General features: G+C 37.5%; 2 protein-coding genes across 2 annotated transcripts; both read left to right on the top strand.

Annotated features, from left to right (window-relative positions):
* Positions 1-425: 425 nt before the first annotated feature.
* Positions 426-1274, top strand: LOC104453071 (transcription factor IIIA-like). Its single transcript, XM_039310519.1, has 2 exons — positions 426-603; positions 774-1274. Exons 1-2 carry the CDS (start codon positions 472-474, stop codon positions 918-920), a joined length of 279 nt encoding a protein of 92 aa, XP_039166453.1. The 5' UTR covers positions 426-471; the 3' UTR covers positions 921-1274.
* A 394-nt stretch (positions 1275-1668) lies between these two features.
* Positions 1669-2807, top strand: LOC120295892 (transcription factor IIIA-like; the record flags this gene model as incomplete). Its single annotated transcript, XM_039317503.1, has 3 exons — positions 1669-1936; positions 2036-2271; positions 2403-2807. Coding segments are annotated over 3 exons (909 nt in total), but the record flags the coding sequence as incomplete, so codon positions are not given.
* Positions 2808-21174: the final 18367 nt, after the last annotated feature.

Here is a 21174-nt window from a genome sequence, read left to right as displayed (position 1 = left end):
GTGGACTTGCCACTACCGGGTGCTCCCATCAGCACCACCACCAATCGCTTCCCCTTCTCCTCCACTTCCGAACACCCACGACGACAAACACCAGAAGAAGGAAAGAAAAAATTTCGAAGGTGTTAGAGCTCAGCAACCCTCGAACATCTCGAATCAAGAAAACGACTCGAGAACTTTCTCGTTACCTCGTGCTTCCGAACCGTCGTCAACCTTCATCTCCGTCCCGAAAAACCTCCCTCAGCAATCTCTGCAACGAAAACCTCGGCGTCGCTCTCGGTACATCTTCATGTTCCGAGCTTATTGGGCCGGGCCTAATTTAGGCCCATTCCTATAACGGCTTTGGACCCGGCCAAGTTGGGCCCAGAACGACACCGATCCATTTATATCTATGTCGGTTCGGCTGGCTCCTTCGCAAATCCTAGAGACGACGAGCTCCGCTCTGCAACATCGGCGAGAGCGGGCGCGAGAGAGATGGGGGAAGAAGAGAGCTGCGAGAAAGCAGGGCCCGTGTTCAGGGACATTAGGCGGTACCACTGCGAGTACTGCGGGATCTGCAGGTCCAAGAAGTCCCTCATCACTTCTCACATCCAGTCGCACCACCAGGTCAGTTCTCCTCGCTTCGTCGCCTTACGTTGCTTCGTAAGCGGTGCGGTTCGTTTCGGGCCGCGAGTTCTGGTGCTACGATTTGACTAGTTCGATCGGCCATTGCTGGTTTTGCGGTTGCGGATTTTGCTCGCGTTTGAATGTTTTCGTGTTGGTTTGGTCTTTATCAGGATGAGGTGGAAGCGGCAATGGCTCAAGGTGTCGAGTGGAAGGAGGGAGCGAAAGCTAATAATACCTGCGAAGAATGCGGCGCCACGTTTAAAAAACCCGCGTACTTGAGGCAGCATATGCAGGGCCATTCGCTCGTGGTATATTGAGATCTCTGTTTTGTTATTGATGATGCAACATGAAAGCAAATTCTTTGAAAATTTTAGTCAAGTTTCGATTAGATTACACCTGTCATGGTGGTGGTCTACGGTGAGGTACAGTTTGTAAAGTGGAGGGTTCAGATTACAGTCGCACCGTTCTTGTTGAACAGACAGTTTTGATGTACACTGCTCGGTCTTTGCTCTTAAGATTTTCACATTTGTAACTTCTGATGAGGTGTCAGAAACGGCAATTCGGATATTATCGTTGGGAATGTACATGATTTTTCTGGGCTGTGGAATAGTGATGCCGTGAATTTGTGAAGCATCATCACATGCAAGCACGCGTGAGAAAGCATTAATCTTTTCGTGTGGTCTGGTTTCAAAGATAGATTTCTAAGATAAAAAAGTTCTAATTTTGGTTGAAAATTGAAGCTGTTTTGTTCTTTTCATTTGTCTACTGCGAGTTTGCCTATACTGAAATCAAGACCTTGCAGGATAAAGTATGTTGGCTCATCTGATTATGATGTGATAATGGCGTGAAGCATTGGATCCCATCGAAAAGAACTCCAAAATGCAAGAGGCTGCAATCTTGTATCTTGATTGGACTAGTATCAGGTTGGAGGACCACCTGAGAAGATCCATCAAGTCAGCCTCAGTCACGCATGTTCTATTTTGAGGTTTGAAGCATCGTTTTTTTTTCCCTATTGATGTCTAGAGATTTGGTATGCTTTGTATCTATGTGTCAATATGCTAAATTCATTTGCAGAGGCCTTTCAAGTGTTCTATAGAGGATTGCCCTGCCAGCTATAGGAGAAAAGACCATTTCAGCTGTCCTGTTGATGGTTGTGATAAGTCATTTGCATATCAAGGGAACATGAAGAGGCACTTGAATGAAATTCACAATGATGAGGAATCATCAACGTATGGTGAACGTAAGAGTCTGAAGCAGCATGTTTGTCCAGAGGTTGGGTGTGGGAAGGTTTTCAAGTTTGCATCGAAGTTGCAAAAGCATGAGGATTCTCATGGTAAGTCACTTAATAATGAAGGTTTCTTGGTGAAGCCGAATGATATCTATGAGTTGTTTAATGTGCCATTTGATAATAATGTGATTTCAACTGCTGCAGTCAAACTGAAGACTGTGGAGGCTTTCTGTTGTGAGTGCATGAAATACTTCAGCAATGTTGACTATTTGAAGGAGCACATGCGGTCAGCTCACCAATTAGTCAATTGCGACATATGTGGGACTAAGCAGTTGAGGAAGAATATCCAACGGCATCTCCGCACGCATGAGAAGAAAAATTCAGCTGATTCAGAAGCATTCAGATGTGATGTTGAGGGTTGTCTCCACATTTTTTCAACAGTAAGATGCAGTCACCTACTAAGTAGATTCTGGCTAGCCATGGAATATAATTGTTTGGAACTTTGAAGCTTGAGGTCACTTAACGGGTGGCTGGAGAGTGTACATTAGCTGATTTTTTTTCATGTTGACAGAAATCAAATTTACGTCAGCATGTGAAGGCTGTTCATCTTGAGGTGAGGCCATTTGTATGCGGCCATAAGGATTGTGGCAAGAAGTTTGCATATAAGCACGTGAGAGACCATCATGAGAAAACCGGTTGCCATGTTTACACTCCGGTGAGCCCCATTCTCTCATTCTCTCAAATATTGAAATTCAATTTTACTGCTCTTTTGAAATCCAGCTTTTTACTACATGAGGTTTGGATGATCCTAATACCTATCAATTTGGCTCCTTGGCTTCAGGGTGATTTTGAGGAGTTAGATGGGCAATTTCGATCTAGGCCTAGAGATGGGAGAAAGAGGAAATGTCCGACGATTGAGTCCCTACTGCGAAAAAGAGTTACTCTACCCAATGAGCTAGATTTCCTTTCGAATTAGTGGCTGGAGTGTCTCAGGGGCGCTCGGCAGCAGCCGAGGATAATGTACAGTAGCTGTGGTTTTTTGCCTCATAGGGCCGGGCAAAGGTGACGAGTTCACTCATCATCCTCGTGTCACTTGTTTGTAGTTGATAGAGTTTGCTATTGTTTTGTATATGAAGATAAGAGAGCGAATTATACTTAGCGAAAGATGGTTGTGATGAGCTATTGTCAGCTGTACAGAATGCAATATGGTAAAATTCAACTGAGAATCCACTGGTTTCATTCTGATCAATCAGTAATCACCTGATCCATTTTTATCGTTGAACAGTCGAGAAGTCCTGGTCAATATTTTCCTTTTCAAGATTGTTGAAGGCTTGGAAGTCGGATTTCTACCATCTCCTATGGTAATGCTTAAAACAAAATTAATATTTGTCTATAAAATCATTTCTCTTAAGTATGTAAAATTTCTTCTAATTTAAATGTCAGGCCAAATCCCTAGAAATATCATGTATGCATTTTCAGGGGATAAAGATGCCTCACCAAATGTCCCAAAAATATCACGGAGTTTTACTCTAGGATGAAAGTGACCATCATAATCTTTTTCCATAGCGGATGATGTTGGTGCTTTAATTTGTCCTTAAAATTAATAAAAAAATAACAAATTAAAAACTAAAATGTTTTTGGCCAAAATTTGTTGGAAAGTAAACCAGAGTTTTAAGGGATGAAAAAACTGTGAAGTGCCAATGAAAATATTGAAAATGGTTGTATAATAGAATCATCTTCCTCAGATCATTGCCTAAGATCGTCTCTTGAAGAGTCGTTCGTGAGCGTCACCTAAACCCCAATTATGAGCCCAGCGATGCTTATTGCCTGGAATCTGGTCTAGATCGAGGTCGGACGAACCCAACCAGTGGACCAGATTAGGTCCTGTGGCCACAGCCATGGATACCCACGAGCTGTTCGGGTAGAGCTTCAATGGATGTGAGCTCTATCCTAGAGGGTAGCACAGCCACCTTGAGCTTCAGGCTCGTGCCACAAGAGTTCTCACCGCCGCATGCAATACCTCGACTGAGAGAGAGTGTGTGTGCAACGAGGGGAATGGGCTTGTCGATGACGATTAAAAGCGATTTCAGCCAAGTTTTCAACTGCGCTCATGAGCGTTGCGATGGCGTCCAAAACCTTTTTCCTCTTTGTAGCCCAGAAAACAAGAGAAAATTGCAACGTGACTATCACAAACAATGCCCTGTAAAATAGCACAAAAGGAAAATGGCGTCGGAGCCTGTAATATTCTTTGAAATTCAAGAAGCATTTGTTTTAAGATAAATTCAAGATGTGAAATGTATTTTTTTGAAAAATTATTGGTTATATCAATTAGAAAAGTTAATCAACAGAAAATGTTTTTATGATTGATAGCAAACTATGCCTAACTATTTTCATTTGTGATGGAAATATATTTTATTCATTTATTTTTGTAAGCAACACAAAAGATTGTTTCTTGAAAAAAATGTATTCTAAATTTTGTGTTTTCTGTGGAACAAATGCAACTTTAAAATCATTCATTTTCTTTTCGAGCTTGCGACTACCCCTCCAAGAGGATACTTGCTACATCGAGACAAGGGGAGGGCGGCTGTTTACTTGTTTCCTAACGATGATGAGTCATTTATAATCAGAAACAAGTGTTTAACCTTACGTCTAGCCCAAATAGAATAATTTTCCTTTCAATAGTAAATTTGTAATACCATTCCTGAAATTTCAAATAACGGTGTATATTGATGATTCTACAACAATATTAGTGAATTATAATTGTCAATGTTCTAGTTATATATTTACCACTTAAACTAAATCTCATCATGGTAAATGGTTTTTTAATATTGAGTTTGTGGATTGTAAAATTGTTATTTAATTGGTGACTTAACAATTATGCACCCACTTGTAAAATATAAAAGTTAGCGTCAATCAACTATTAGATTTGTGGACAATAAAATTGTTATTTCATTGGCAACATATACTTATGCGTCCATTTGTAAAATCTAAAAACGAAAGTGGAAATATAATATTAAGTCTATCGATGGTAAAATTGTCATTCCATCGCTAATTACAAATGAGCTAATCAATAAATTATGGATTGTTATGAATTACATAAATGAATGAATACATGAATGAATATTCATAATATTCATCTTATCTAATGTACTTATTATGATACATGTGTATCATACATTATAAGTACATTTCCTTATATAATGAATGTTCATCTCCCTATCAAATACATGTATTATTCCATACATTGATAGTAATGATAAGTACATCATTGTTTTCTTATAAATAGGAGCTTAGCTTTTGTCATAGACATATCATGATATGTTGGAAATAAAATTCTCTCTTCTACCTTTCTCTACTATCTTTGGTGTTTACCCGCTTTCTCTTCTCAATCTCTTTATTCTCTTTATTATATATTTGTAATGTTATATTTTACAACACGTTATCAACACGAAAATCTACCGACTGAATAAGTAATTTTTGCAAGGTAAGTGTTCTTTTTATTAATTAACTTATACTTCATCTTCTTCTATCAATTCTTCATTTTTATTTTTCTTGGCCCAAAGCCAAATTTCAAATCTAAAAGTATCCTTTACTCCTGAAGTGGCAGTGGATATTTAGAAATCCTTTTAAATTAATTTAAGGATTTATTTTTGCAAGGATTATGGCATATATTGAAAAACCCAAATTCCACATTCTAGAAGTGAGTGGAAAGAATTATCTATCCTGGTGCCTTGGCATGGAAATACACCTCCAAGGGCAAGGTCTCGCTAATACAATTACAGAGGATGAAACCTCAAATACAAAAGATAAAGCAAATGCGCTGATTTTTATTTGTCGTCATTTGCATGAAAGCCTACATATTCAATATTTATCCGTTCGAGACCTTAGATCTTGTGAATGAGGTTGAATGATAGGTATGATTATACCAAGACCGTTATCCTCCCTCAAGCACAATATAACTGGCAAAATCTCAGACTGCAAGATTTTAAATCAATGTCTGACTATAACTCCACTTTATTTGATATTGTTTCTCGGCTTGAGTTATGCGGTATCAAACTCGCTGATATGGAATTGTTAGAGAAAACTTTCTCCACCTTCCATGCTTTGAATATTGTATTGCAACAGCAATACTGACAACGTCAGTTTGCCACATACTCTGAATTAATTTCCGTGCTCCTTACTGCTGAGCAAACTAATTAATCGCTATTAAAAAATCATGATCTTATGCTGGCTCAAAAGTATAACCTGAAGCACATGCTAACTTTGAGAAAGATATTGGCCATTTTAAGGGCTATAAGCGCAGGCAAGAACATAATCCTAAAAGGGATGGCAAGAAATTTAACCGCTCTAGAAAATATAACTTTGGCCCGAATCATGGCAAAGAAAAGAAACCAAAGAAGGCGATTAATGAAAGTGTTTGTCATCGATGTGGCATGACTGGGCACTGGTCACGTATTGTCATACGCCAAAACACTTTGTTGACATATACCAAGTATCTTTAAATAATATGGCCAAGCATGGTGAATCTCATGCCATTGAAATTAATCCTACTACCATAACCACTGTTGAGGTTACCATAACCACTGTTGAGGCTAATGATATCTCCTCTTGCTCCTGAAGTAGCAAATGCATCCTTGGATGTCTCTGATTTCTTTGAGGACCTCTGATCACTTTAATGAGGCATCAGATTGGTGGGTGATAATTTGAACTTCGAATTCTATGATTCTAATAATTTATTTTTTAGTAGTTTTGTTATTTATTTATTATTATTCTCTAATATGGTTATGAAATGCTTATGAACCTTATATAATATTTATTTTGAAATTCTATTTGACTCTATAACTAATATGCAAATTTTATGATACTTGACACCTGAAGTTGTCAATATAAATGCAAATGGAAAATATCAAGAAAAATGAAGATGTTTGTTTGCTTGATAGTGCGACAACACATACTATATTTTGTAGTAGATATTTTTTCTCGAGTATGACATTGCGTAAAACACAAATCCATACAATATCAGGTCCTGTTCCGATTATTGATGGTTTTGGGAATGCCACATTTGTTTTGCCAAATGGCACCATCCTGCATATTAAGGATGCATTTCTAAGTATTAGATCAAAAATGAATATGCTCATTTTCAAAGATGTACGCCATAATGGGTACCATATTGAGACTATTTATGAGCAAGATAATTAATATATTAACATTTCCTCTTATAAGATGGACCTGAAGACCATCCATGAGAAGCTAGAAGCTTATTCTATGGGTTTGTACTGTGTCATGATTAAGGTTGTTGAAACCTACGCCACTACATCTTGGAGATTGGTAAATCCTAATCAGTTTAGACTGTGACATGATCGCCTTGGTCACCCTAGCGCTTCAATGATGCGTAGAATAATTCAAAATATAAAAGGGCACCCTTTAAAGGATACAAAGATATTGTTGTCTAAAGATTATAATTGTGAGGCTTGTTCACAAGGAAAACTCATTATCAAACCTTCTATAATAAATGTTAATTTTGAATCCCCTTTTATTCTTATAAAGAATTCATTGTGATATTTGTGAACCAATACAACCACCAAGTGGACCATTTCAATATTTTATGGTACTATTAGATACATCTTGTAGATGGTCCCATGTTTGCCTATTATATACGCGCAATGTCACATTTGCACGTTTACTTGCGCATATTATAAAGCTCCAGGCACAATTCCCTGATTATCCAATTAAGAGCATAAGGATGGATAATGCTGGTGAATTTACATCAAAGAGTTTTGATACGTATTGTGCTTCACTCTGAATTGAGGTTGAGCACCCGATTGCATATGTTCATACTCAAAATGGATTGGCAAAATCTTTGATTAAACATATCCAAATAATTGTCTGCACTCTATTATTGAGAACGAATTTGAACGATACAGCATAGGGTCATGCAGTTTTGCATGCGGCAGCCCTAATAAGATTACGCCCCACTGCTAGTCTTTTACAATCTCCCATTCAAATGGTTCTTGGTTATGAATCCACTCCAGAAGAGCCTGGCATTGTGCTTGCTCCCAAAGAGCTTATTGCCCCTAAAGAAGCGCAAACCCATAAAAGGAACACCAACCCCAGGAATACTGAGCATTCCATTACATATTGTAATGAAATTTAGGACCGAAATGAAATCATCATTGATGATGTTTTTGCATTCTCAGTTGCTCATAAAATTATGAATGATGATTGTGAGCCACAATCTATTATTGAATACCTTTAAAGGCAAGATTGGCCTAAGTGGGAGAAATCAATTAAGTCTGAATTAGCTTCCCTAACTAAACGAGAGGTTTTTGGATCGGTAACTCGTATCCTCGATAATGTAAAGCCCATTGGATATAAATGGTTATTTGTCAGGAAACGAAATGAGAAAAACGAGGTTGTCAGGTATAAAGCCCGACTCGTTGCTCAAGGATTTTCCCAGAGACTTGGGATTGATTATAATGAGACATATTCACCTGTGATGGATATGATTACATTTTGTTTTCTCATTAGCCTAGTAATCTCTGAAAGATTGGAAATGCATCTTATGGACGTTGTGACGGCATATTTATATGGCTCATTAGACTCTAATATTTATATGAAAATTCATGAGGGATTCAAAATGCCTGAAGCATGCACTTCCTGCAATTTATTCTCAATAAAATTGCAAAGATTCTTGTACGGGTTAAAGCAATCCGGTCGCATGTTGTATCAACGCCTAAATGAGTACCTAATTAATGAAAGGTATAGAATGATCCTATCTGTCCATGCATGTTTATTAAGAAATCAAAAACCGGATTTATTATTGTAGTAGTTTATGACGACGATATAAATTTAATTGGAACTTTAGAAGAATTAGCTAAAACTGCTGAGTATTTGAAAAGAGAGTTCGAAGTTAAAGATTTGGGTAAAACCAAACTTTATCTTGGTCTAGAGCTTGAACATAAAGTAAATGGAATAATCGTCCATCAATCAACACATGTTGAAAGATTACTTAAACGCTTCAACATCGACAAAGCTCACCCATTGAGCACTCCTATGGTTGTAAGGTCTCTAGATTCCTAAAAGGATCCATTTTGTCCTAGAGAATCTGATGAGGAGATACTTGGTCCTGAAGTACCATATCTCAATGCAATTAGGGCTTTATGTACTTGGCACAATATACGAGACCAAATATCGTTTTTGTAGTAAATTTATTGGCACGTTTTAGTTCCGAGCCAACTCGGAGACACTAGAATGGAGTTAAACGTATTTTCCGTTATCTCCGAGGAACCATAGATTTGAGATTATATTATTCCAATGATTCCACTAATTCTGGTTTAATTGGATATGCTGATGCTGGATATAAATCTTATCCACATAACACTTGCTCCCAAATCGGGTATATATTTTGTTATAACGGTACTGCTATTTTTTGGCGTTCTACGAAGCAATCGCTAGTAGCTACATCCTCTAACCACTCCGAGATTATTGCTTTATATGAAGCTGGAAGACAGTGTATTTGGTTGAGATCTGTTATAATGCATATTCATAATTCTTGTTGTTTAATACCGGTTAAAAATTCTCCAACTATAATCTATGAAGATAATGTTGCTTGTGTTGCACAAGTTAGGGGAGGATCCAAACATATCTCACCGAAATTTTTCCATACACATGAACTCCAAGAAAGTCGACAAATTGATGTTAAATAGATTCGATCCATAAATAATATTGCAGATTTTTTTACCAAATCATTGCCAACATCAACTTTTGAGAAATTAGTATATGGCATTGGTATGTGGTGAGTTCACAAGATGCAAGAGCCCCAACAGTGACTATATGGCTCAATTGAGAGGGAGATATTATGAACTATGTATTGCACTCTTTTTCCTTTTTGTTTGGTTTTTTTCCACAGAGTTTTTCCGGCTTAAAGTTTTTAACGAGGCAATTAATGCATCCATAAAAGGAAGAGATCATAAAATTTGTGCTCTGCACTCTTTTTCCCTTTTTTCCGGTTTTTGTCCCACTAGGTTTTTCTGGCTTAAGGTTTTTAATGAGGTAGTATTATTCAATGCACATTCATAATATCTTGAATACAATGAATATTCAAGGAGGAGAGTTATGAAATACATGAATGAATATTCATAATATTCATCTTATCTACTGTATTTATTATGATACATTTGTATCATACATTATAAGTACATTTCTCTATACAATGAATGTATTATTCGATACATTGATATTAATGATAAGTACATCATTATTTTCTTATAAATAGGAGCTTAATTTTTATCATAGACATACCATGATATATTGGAAATAAAATTCTCTCCTCTGGCTTTCTCTACTGTCTTTGGTATTTACTTGCTTTCTCTTCTCAATCTCTTTATTCTCTCTATTATATATTTGCAACGCAATATTTTACAACATTGATAGCTTTTTACTTACCATTAGTATTTCGAATTTATTATCAACATTACATAATTACAGTCCACGGAAAAATGGTTAACTTCCTTGGATTGAAAACCAAACCTTGGCCTCTCGTCCATGACCATTAGTAGCGATAGAACGAATTCTGTTTGGTTCATCAATAGAATTTTATAAATCACCAGATTGAGGAGCTGTGCTGAAAGGACAATTTTGCATTCTTAGTCGAGTCAATTGAAAACAACTAGTCGTTATGCTTGATTGTAGTTAGTAAGTTCAATGTTTTTCCTCTCCATAATTTTCTAAGAAGGTGTGTACCCGCCGTGTACCGGCCGCCAAACTGGACCAAAGGCCTTCCCAGCTTTTTCTAAGAAGGTGCATGGAAATTTTCAGTTTGAAAATTCCAATTCTAAAAGGTTTTCAAATTCCTGCTCAGTTCATGGGCTTGAAGTTGGACCCGGTTGGCTGCATTTTATAAATTGTTGAATCAGGGAGCGCACTTAAACGACAATTTAGCATTCTCTAGCTATTGCGTGAAGTTTGGTCATTATGTTTTATTGGAGTAAGTTCAATTGTTTTTCTTTTCCATAATTGCCTACTGTCGGAAAGTCCGTCAATTAGAAACATTCTTTACATTTGGATAAAATAAAAATTCTTTACGCATGCGCTTGTTCTATTCGTGAACGGAATTTTATAAATCACCGAATCAGGGACCTCACTTAAACGACAATTTTGCATTCTCTAGTCAAGTCAACTAAAAGCTATTGCACACGGTTGGTCGTCATGCTTTATTGGAATAAGTTCAATTGTTTTTCCTCTCTGTTATTGTCTTTTGTCAAAAAGTCCTTCAATCAGAAAAGTTCTTCAACTTTAGACAAAATAAAGATTCTTCACACATGTGCCCACCAAATTGGACCAAATGTGTTATCTTCCCAACTCTTACTCTTAGAAGGTGCACTGAAATTTTCGGTTTGAAAATTTCAATCCCGAAAGGTTTTCGAATTCCAGCCCATTTCATGGGCTTAAAGGTTGGACCTGGTTTGATTGGTTCACTGCATCGTTGGTTTGACTAGTGATTACTATCGCTTTCAAGTCAACTGTCATGTTGTATGAAAAATATGGTCCACTAATTTCGATTGGCTGCAATAACGTTTTGTAAGTTTTCTAAAAATATCAAATCCTAGCGTTAATATGATGCTCTTCGTCTGTCTTGGACTAGTTCCATGTGGTAGCACAGCAAAGAAAATGCAGTTTTAAGCAATCTAGCCAATTACGAGTAGCAGCTGAAGTGATATCAAAAAATGAAACCGAGCAGGTTACAAATTTATTGGTCTAAGAAGATTTTTCTAATTATGTTTTTGAAACTGAGTTGTTGAGGTTGGTTAATTCTTGGAATGATGAAATATGTAAGTAGCAAAGAAGGCTTTAATGACGGTAAGAACAAAGAGAACGTAAGTAGTAGTAGCTGGACCAAGGGTTGCCAAAGTACTTGCGCTCGATTCCCTCCATTTCATGTGCCAATTGTTCCAGTGGTATATGGCCACTCGCCTAAATTACCCGGTCATGTAGCTAGAGCCAATATGGAACCTGACATCCTTAGTAATTTTATTGCGCAGTGTTGCGATTTTTCTCAGTAATTTTGAAGTGAAATAAGTCAAAAGAAACTAGTTTTATTTTAGGAAAAATAAGAAAGTAAAATGTAGAAGACAAATGTGGAAAAGTGAGAGATGCGAGAAAGGGTGGAGGATTTCGTGGCTGCAGCCACCACCAGTGATGATTGGTGATGGTTAGAAAATTTGAAGAACTTATCATAGGCTTGACTTTCGAAGAAGCGGTCGTGGTGGACTCCAACTATCCACCGAAGTGGTAAGGGAAAATGTCACAAATGGTCCATATACTATTACTCAATGTGCAATTTGGTCCTTGAACTTTTGATCGGCTCAATTTGGTCCTCGAACTATTGATAAATGTCGATTTGGTCCCTGAACTTTTGATCGGCTCAATTTGGTCCTTGAATTATTGATAAATGTCCGATTTAGTCCTTCATTACTGTTTTTTTTTTTTTTTGCTTCTTTTCTCTTCCCTCCACCGGGCGACCCTCACCGGACGCCGGCTTCCCTCCGCCGAAGTCGGCGAAGGGAAGAGAGAAAAAGCAAAAAGAAAAAAAAGGAAAAATAGTGACGAAGGACTAAATCAGACATTTATCAATAGTTCAAGGACTAAATTGAGCCGATCAAAAGTTCAAGGACCAAATCGGACATTTATCAATAGTTCAGGGACCAAATTGAGCCAATCGAAAGTTCAGGGACCAAATTGCACATTAAGTAATAATATAGGGACCATTTGTGACATTTTCCCAAGTGGTAATGGCTTGCCTTCTTGAGGACGCAATCGCACAAATATTAAGAATTAGAACATTAAAAAATATTTAACCCAATTCGAGATTGAAATACATGACACTCAAGATTGAAACGATTATGTGCTTTCCTATCATTTTCTCACATGCTTCTTCGAAATCAGGTTTTAATTGCTTCTTACCAACAAGCTACTTGAAATTGCCTAAATTATTTACAAATTCAAGTGCGAGATTTAGTCAAGTCCAAGCCTCATCAATTCAAATTTTATGAAATTCAAATTTGAGCTCAAGCTTGAATCAAGATCCCACACAAACTCATTTATAATAAGCCAAGTCAAATCCAACCGAGTCATTTCAAGTTTCTTAAAAAAAAAAAAAAAATCACGAGTCAAACTTGATCCAAAAAGTCGAGCTTCTACAAGATTGAGTTTGAGTCAAGTATATATATATTTGTCTAGTCTAGTTCAAATATTGATATCAATTTGATCGGCTAGACCTCTTTTATGTACCTGCTAAAAATATTCCGACACCATTTAGAAATTAGTTTTGGTTATCACTGGACATTCATTCAAAGAGAATCTTGTGTATTGTGTGACTTTGTGCAAGATGACATTATTTAGTGTGGCAAAGCAAAGAAAATTTGGACATGAAATATTACTTTACATAATCTATGGAAGTCAACCTTAGCAGATACGTTCCCAATGTAAACACACAATACAATTATGATATAATTAAATTGAGTATGCTAATAAGAACCATTTGCCGACTAGTCAAGATTACTAAAATAGTTGGAACACTTAAGTAGACACAAGCACACATTAACAAAAGAACAATCATCAATCAATGGAAAAAATTTTCATTTTCAATTTGTTATCTAACTTAAACAAGTGAACAAAAAGCACTTTCTTTTATTAGAGAACTTCTGAAATTTTCAGCAACCTTTTGTTCGTCGAATATCTCCAATCCAAAAAATGGACCATTCACATGAAAACCAAATCCATCTCTGATTCAATCTTGGCTCTAGTGCCTGCAACAAGAATGGACCGAACATAAAACCTTACGCTTCTAGAAGTGCAATATCTCGATCATCCTAATACTAAACCACCCTTTGGATTTGGGCACCATTTAACTATCTATATTTTCATCACTAACCATAGCGTATATACCAATTCCCTAAGCTGGTCATATCCTCTCCATTGAAGTTTGATTTTTCTCGGTCTAGCCAGTGTAACATAAATTGACACCAGAAATTCCACAAACGAATAAAGAAATGCCAACGGACACAAACGCGTTTCTGCTCCTATTCCCGACGCATGAGTCCACAGAGTAGGTAACATCATCAGTCCCGCAACTTACGTTAACGCTAGACAGAATCGTCCCCATCAGCAGAAGTTTACTTTGACTGCTCCTTGTTTCCAAGCCGAATCATCCCCATCACTCCCGCAACTTACGTTAACGCTAGACAGAATCGTCCCCACCAGCAGAAGTTTACTTTGACTGCTCCTTGTTTCCAAGCCGAAGCATCCCCAGTTTTCCTCCTCGCCCCGCTGCATTTCTCTGTTCTTGAAATTGTCCATTTCGCACGAAATTTTCTGGATGCCTCCCGCACATGTCCTCATTTTTATGAGCTTTATATTTATGAATATTAGAGAATTTCCTTTTAAAATATTTTTATTAGAGATATTATTAGATATTAGGGATCTTGGTTTGACATTTGATTATCTCCTAGAATTTCCTTGTTAGATTAAGATAACTAATTTGCTTGTTACATTAGATTACTTCCTTTCCTGTATATATTGTTCGGGTATATATTCCACTTGATTGTAACACGTTCTAAAGATAAATTATTAAGTAAAGATATAACATTTTAGTATTTTCATTTTTTAGTCATCGTCTTCAAGAGTACCCCATAGGCATTTGCTTGTTATAGTCACAAATATGGTCACGTTGTCTCTAAGAATAGCTCTATCTTGTGAGTCAATGGTCTCTCCCCTATCGCCGAGGAAGTTGCCATTTCTCTAAGGTCTCATTAGTCATGTTGGAAACATCATTGAGCTAGTGAAGGCTACCGAAAGTCGAGCTTCCTTTTTCTCTAGCTTCACTCGTTTGTGCATCTCTCTTGATCGTGGTCATTGGTTCTGCTACTTCGTCAAAATCAAACTATTATTGGTTTGTTGGTTTTGGTCTTAGTTTTTTTTTTTCCTATTATTTTTGTTGTCCTTTTCAATTGCGAATGAGAAAAAAAAACACAAAATAGAGCTTTCTACGGTGCCATTAATGCTCCAATTTGCAACACCTATATACCATAGACGTGTTAAGTTTTCTTTCAATTGCGAGCATAATCGACAAGCAAAGTCATTGTCAAATGTCTAGGCAGCCGTGAGCACTCCAGTTGAACATTTAGGAGTAGAGCACCATGGGGTGGTTTAGTTTAGCGTGGCACAATCAAGTTGGATTTCCATTCAGTTTTATTAAGGTTGTATAAAAAAAGAGATGTCAATTTAATGATGTTTCTTTAGCACTTGTCAATATTAGGATACTAGTTTTCATGTTACATTGTCAAAATCTTGCACTGAAAGAGAAGATAGAGCTTTTTTATTAGCTAGAGCAATGTGGTGCTCATTGGAGGGTTGATTTTTATTTATGTATCACTCAATAAGATCCCTTCAGTTGATGTAAGATTTTGACAATTTAATTACATTAAAAATCTAACAATCGAGTGTTGTTTTAGATAGCAAGAAAGTTTGCTCCTTTCCTTATGCTCTTGATTTCGAGTCTTATTGGAAGCTAATTGGGCACTTGACTACTTAATCTAAAAAAAAAAAGCTTAAAAAACTGTATCAAACCACTCTTAACATAGCAAAACTCACTACGAAAAAAAGAAGAAGGAAGAAATCCTTCAAATATATCAATATGCAATACAAAAAGAGAAAACCCGGGGTGAGTATTAGAATTTCTCATGGGTGAAACGTCGATGATCCTTTAACCAACTAACACGCGTTTCCATTATGTATGGTGAAGGTCGCACAAGGGAGAGAAAGTACGGTAATAATCCATATTGTGTTTCACGGCCGAAATTGTTTAAAACATGATCCTATTTGTAGCCCAGAAAATATTAAACATGAGAAGATTGCAAAGTGGCTATCAAATAAACTTTTTAAGGCAAATATCTCTGCCATTTGCAGAGATAATTTCATAGACTCTTCTAGGACTTTTCTTGTATTTTCTAGCTCAAATCTATCTTGAAGTTTCTAGAAATTGGATCAATAATTTAACAATGATGTTCTTTGTCTGTCATGGACTAGCTCCATATGGTAGCACATGATCTAATTGTAAATGAAATGAAACCAAAAAATAAAAGTGGGCATAGCACATATTTCATTGGTCTGATAAGATTTCTCTAATTATGTTTCTGAAATTGAGTTCCTGAGGTCGGTTAGTTCTTGGGGTGAGAATAGGCGTAAGCGGTGAAGAAGGCCTTAACCATGGTAAAAACAGAGAGAATGAAAGCAGCAATAGCCATAACGAAGGACTAAGGTCTGCCAAAGTGCTCGGGCTCGATGCTCGTCCCATCTCACATGCCATTTGTTCCAGTGGTATCCGGCACATTCCCCGCTTTACTCGGTCTAGTAGCTCTAGCCAATATCGAACCTGACATCCTTAGGGAGATCATTGAAGTTCTCGCAAGCCCCTGGTCAGTCCCAGAAAATTTGTACTCAATGAGGATCACGTTGGAGGAGACATGCTTGGAAGACGAACAGTAGCAAGTGCAGCACCGCTCAAAATCCCGACATTGCTTAAATATTTGTAAGGTGGAAATGTATCTCAGGAGTTCAGTTCTGAATCATCAGACAGTATAATCAGAGAAACTGTTCACCTTTGATCATACATTCCATAGGCACAATAAAGACATGACCTTAGCTTGAAAGGAAAAAAAAATCTGATGTATGGGAATTAATGCAAAAGTAAAGACCAAGAACCACGAATCACTCAGTTTTATTGGTGATGTCCTCCGACTGATATCCCCATTTTCCTTATTTTTTGAAGATCAGTCAAAATGTAACATGAAAATGAGAAATGAGAGCTCCATCTTTGAGTGTCTTATTTTACCAATAGCGAACATTAATAACAGAAAATCAGGTTCCAAGAACAATGAACCTTGTAGAAAAAAATGGGAGTGAAATGAATACCGGTTCTCTAGAAGGGAACTTGTACTGTAGAAAGCGGAAAAAGATACGCAAGGGAAAGAGTTGCTCTTGTGTTTTTTTCTTTCTTGGCTTTTCTTCATCAACAGTCGAGAACCACTGAAAACTCATCCAAGTGACTAGACGATTTTGCATTCGCAAGTCAAGTCAACTTTTGATAGTGTTGTTACTGATCAAAAAAAAGTAAACAAGAAACAGAAAACCAGAAGCTATATTTTTCAGATGAGGAAGAGAAGCACAGAGAAACAGAACACAAACTTGCATACGTCTGTTCTTAAAACAAAAACTGTCGAGTACCACAACTAAATACAAAACAAAAACTGCTCACGTATGTGCAACACATAACTGCACACAAACGTGCTATTAACTTCCTAGAAAATAGCAAAAATACTAAATACATAACTAAATGAACTTGGCTGTTTTTTTAATAAAAAAACAGAGTAAAACAGAGAAAAAAAAAAGGACAGAAAACAGCAGCCTCGAGACATTATAATCCAACAAACTCCTCCTTGGATCAGTTGTTGCTGCATACTCCAATTTTCTTTCTTAATACTTCAAATCTTCCAGCTTGAAGTGGTTTTGTGAACATGTCTGCAAGTTGATCTTCAGATCTACAATAAACCAGCTTAACTTCACCATTTTGTTGCACCTCACGTAGAAAGAAGAACTTAACCTTAAAATGCTTAGTTTTGCCATGAAAAACTGGATTCTGAGATATTGCTAGAGCAGCTTGATTATTCACATTGATTTCGATACAGCCACTGGAATTCAGCCATAAATCTTTCATTATTTTCTTCAGCCACAAAGCTTGATTTGCAGTTGCAGTAGCTGCTATAAACTCAGCCTCTGCAGTAGACTGAGTTACAATCTCTTGCTTTTTAGAACACCAGGAGAAACAAGCAGAATCAAAACTGAAACAATATCCAGACGTATTCTTAATGTCATCTACTGAACCAGCCCAGTCACTATCAGAAAATCCTTGCAAATTAAACTTCTAACCTTTCTTAAACTTCACACCAAAGAACAATGTTCCTTTGAGATATCTCAATACCCTTTTTGCTACAATCAAATGTAACTGATTAGGACTACTCATAAACCTGGATAACACACTCACAGCAAATAGAATATCTGGTCTGGTTGCTGTAAGATACATGAGACACCCAATTAGACTTCTATACATAAAAGCATCTATTGCATCTGTTCCATCATTCTTCTGCAGCTTCTCTTTAGCAGCCATAGGAGTGCTTACACTTCGACAATCTTCCATGTGAAACTTCTTTAGAATTTCCTTCATGTATTTTTTCTGACAGATGAAGATCTCATATGAAGCCTGTTTGACTTCCGACCCAAAAAAATAAGACATCTTTCCCAAGTCCGACATCTCAAAATTGCAAATAGATCTTGCTTCACCTTCTCTATCAATTCCATATCATTCCCCGTCACTAATAGATCATCTACATAAAGTGACAGAATTACAACACCGTGATTCACCTTCTTGACATAAAGAGTGAACTCACTTAAGCTTTTTACAAAGCCAAAATCCTGCAAATATCGATCTATCTTCCCATACCAAGCTCTTGGAGCCTGCTTCAGTCCATATAGAGCTTTCTTCAACCTATATACACTCTCTTCTTGCCCTTTGATACTAAAGCCTTCAGGTTGTTCAACAAAAATCTCCTCCTCAAGCTCTCCATTCAGAAATGCAGACTTGACATCTAACTGAAATATAGGCCACCCTTCTCGCTGCAATAGCTAAAGTAACCTTATTGTATCAAGTCGTGCAACAGAGCAAATGTTTGAGAATAGTCTACTCCCCATATTTGTGCATAGCCTTTCACCACCAGTCTAGCTTTGTGTTTATTTGAGAACCATCAGATTAAGTTTTGTTTTAAACACCCACTTAACCCCAATCACATTCTTATCAAATGGTCCGTCAACAAGCTCCCATGTGTGGTTTTTCGGATCATTGCAATCTCCTGCTGCATTGCTGCAATCCACCTCTGATCCTTCTTAGCTTCCACAAAGTTAGATGGTTCGAGCATTGCCACATTGCTTCTTTCATAGATTTCAGCAAGTGACCTTGTGCCTCTTACTGGTAAATCATCCACACTGTCTTCCAATCCATCTATAAATTCATCAATCTCTACATCTGTTGCAGGTTGTTTTTCGAACTGTTGCTATTCTGCACTCTTTCCTTCCATCCAATTCCACTCATCTTCCTCTAGAAAACAACATCTCTTACATGAGTCACCTTTCTGTCATAGGGTGAAAAATTATGTAAGCCTTTGATTGGAGACTGTACCCAATGAAGATTCCAAGCTCGCTTTCTTATCCAGCTTGTCCCTCTTGACTTCGGGAACATGAGTGTAACACAAACACCCAAAACTTTCAAATTTTTCACGAAGGTTTAACACCATACCAGACTTCAAAAGGTGTTGACCTCTCTAAGGCCTTTGTGGGCAACTGTTCAACAAGAACACTGCAAAGATTAGTGCTTCAGCCCAAAACTTCTTAGGTAACTTCTTCCCTGCATCATACATCTAGCCATCTCCATAATACTTCTATTTTCCTCTCACCGACCCCATTCTCGTTGAGGTGAATAGGAGCAAAGTGAACCGCTGCACAATTCGCTTGCTCACAATTCAACTTAAACTTGTGAGTAGTATACTCGTAACCATTATCGACCCGAGCATTTTAATTTTCTTCCCACTCGATTCTCAACTAAGGCTTTAAACTTCACAAACACATCGGCAACTTCAGACTTGGTTCGTAGAAAATAAATCCAACTCATCCTAGTCATATCATCAGTGAAGGTAATGAAATACCTGCTACCATTAAGAGAAGACTCAGACATAGGTCCACATAGATCCGTGTGGACTAATTGCAACTTCTCACATGCTCTCCACCTCCTCCTTTGAAAGGAAATCTGGCTTGCTTGCCAAGAAGACAAGTTTTGCACTGTGGAAATTCCTCCTCCAAACTTGGCAAGTCATCTACCAAGCTATTTCTCTGCATAAACGACATGCTCTTCATGTGAACATGCCCAAGTCTTTTATGCCATTTCTCTGCATTTTCTTCTTTGCACTTTAAAGCCATTTGTTGCATCTCTTGTGACTTGAACATGAAACTCTTGTCCTCCATTGGAATTCTTAGCACTTCTTTGCTATCTGCATTATTAATAAGACATTCATTCCCTTCAAACTTCACTTTATAGCCCTTTCAACTAATTGACCAACACTTACAGATTATGGTCAATATTTGGCACAAAGAGAACATCACCGATCAGCTTCACCTCCCGATTTCCTTCAATAGCCACTGTACCCTTCCCTTGCACTTCGATATACCGTCCGTTGCCAATTCTGACTCTAGACCTGACTGACTTGTCTAAACTCCTAAACAGCTTCGAATTGCCAGTCATATGATTGGTACAGCCACTATCCACCGGCCATGCATCATTCCCAACAGAAGATTCAGAAAAAGAAGCTACAAACAAGTGCTCGTCCTCTGTTTCATTAACTGCTACCTGTGCTTTTCCTGCTTGCTGGTAATTTTTTTTCTTTGCAGATGGCTTCCATGTGACCCAACTTGTTACATCTTCTGCATCTAGCATCAAGCTTTCTCCAACATCTAAAAAACTAATGATTAGTTCCACCACAGTATTGACAAGGCTTTTTATTCATCTTCCATTTGCTAGACCCACCATAATTTCCTTCTTTTGCTACAAACTTGGAGTCACCGGCATTTTCTCTAGACTGAATCCATTTCTTCCCTTTGCCTCCATCATTTGACTTTACTCTAGCTTGCAGCGCACCCTCTACAAACTCTTCTCTTCTCATCAGTCTTCTGTGCTCCTGTGCCTGCAGAGCATTTAACAATTCTGCAAGCTTTATATCAAGTAAGTCTCTTGTATTTTCCAGAGATGCTATGGTGGCTTCGAACTTCTCTGGAAGAGACACCAGGATCTTCTGAACAAGCCTTTCATCCTTCAAGTCAGTCCCTAAAACAAACTCTAATTTTATCAACTATCCCAACCAACCTATCAGAGTACTCCTTCACTGACTCTGAATCCTTCATCTGCTGTCTCTCAAACTCCCTCAAGAGATTCAGCACCTTCATGCCTCTTATCTTCTCATCTCCCTCGTATTCATCCTTCAAGAAATCCCATATGGCCTTTGCAGAGTCACACTTCATAATTCTGGTAAAGATGGTAGGCGAGACAGCAGCATACAGGCAAGATTTTGCCTTGGCTTTTCTTATGGTTCTCTCTTTATGAAGTTTGATTTGATTCATGGTCGGATTATTTGGAAGTGGAGCAACTTCATAATCATCCTCCACAGCTTCCCACAGATCATGACCCT

The sequence above is a fragment of the Eucalyptus grandis genome, chromosome 1 (genome assembly GCF_016545825.1).
Source record: "Eucalyptus grandis isolate ANBG69807.140 chromosome 1, ASM1654582v1, whole genome shotgun sequence".
Taxonomy (NCBI): Eukaryota; Viridiplantae; Streptophyta; class Magnoliopsida; order Myrtales; family Myrtaceae; genus Eucalyptus; species Eucalyptus grandis.
This window is presented reverse-complemented; position numbering and strand designations above follow the sequence as displayed.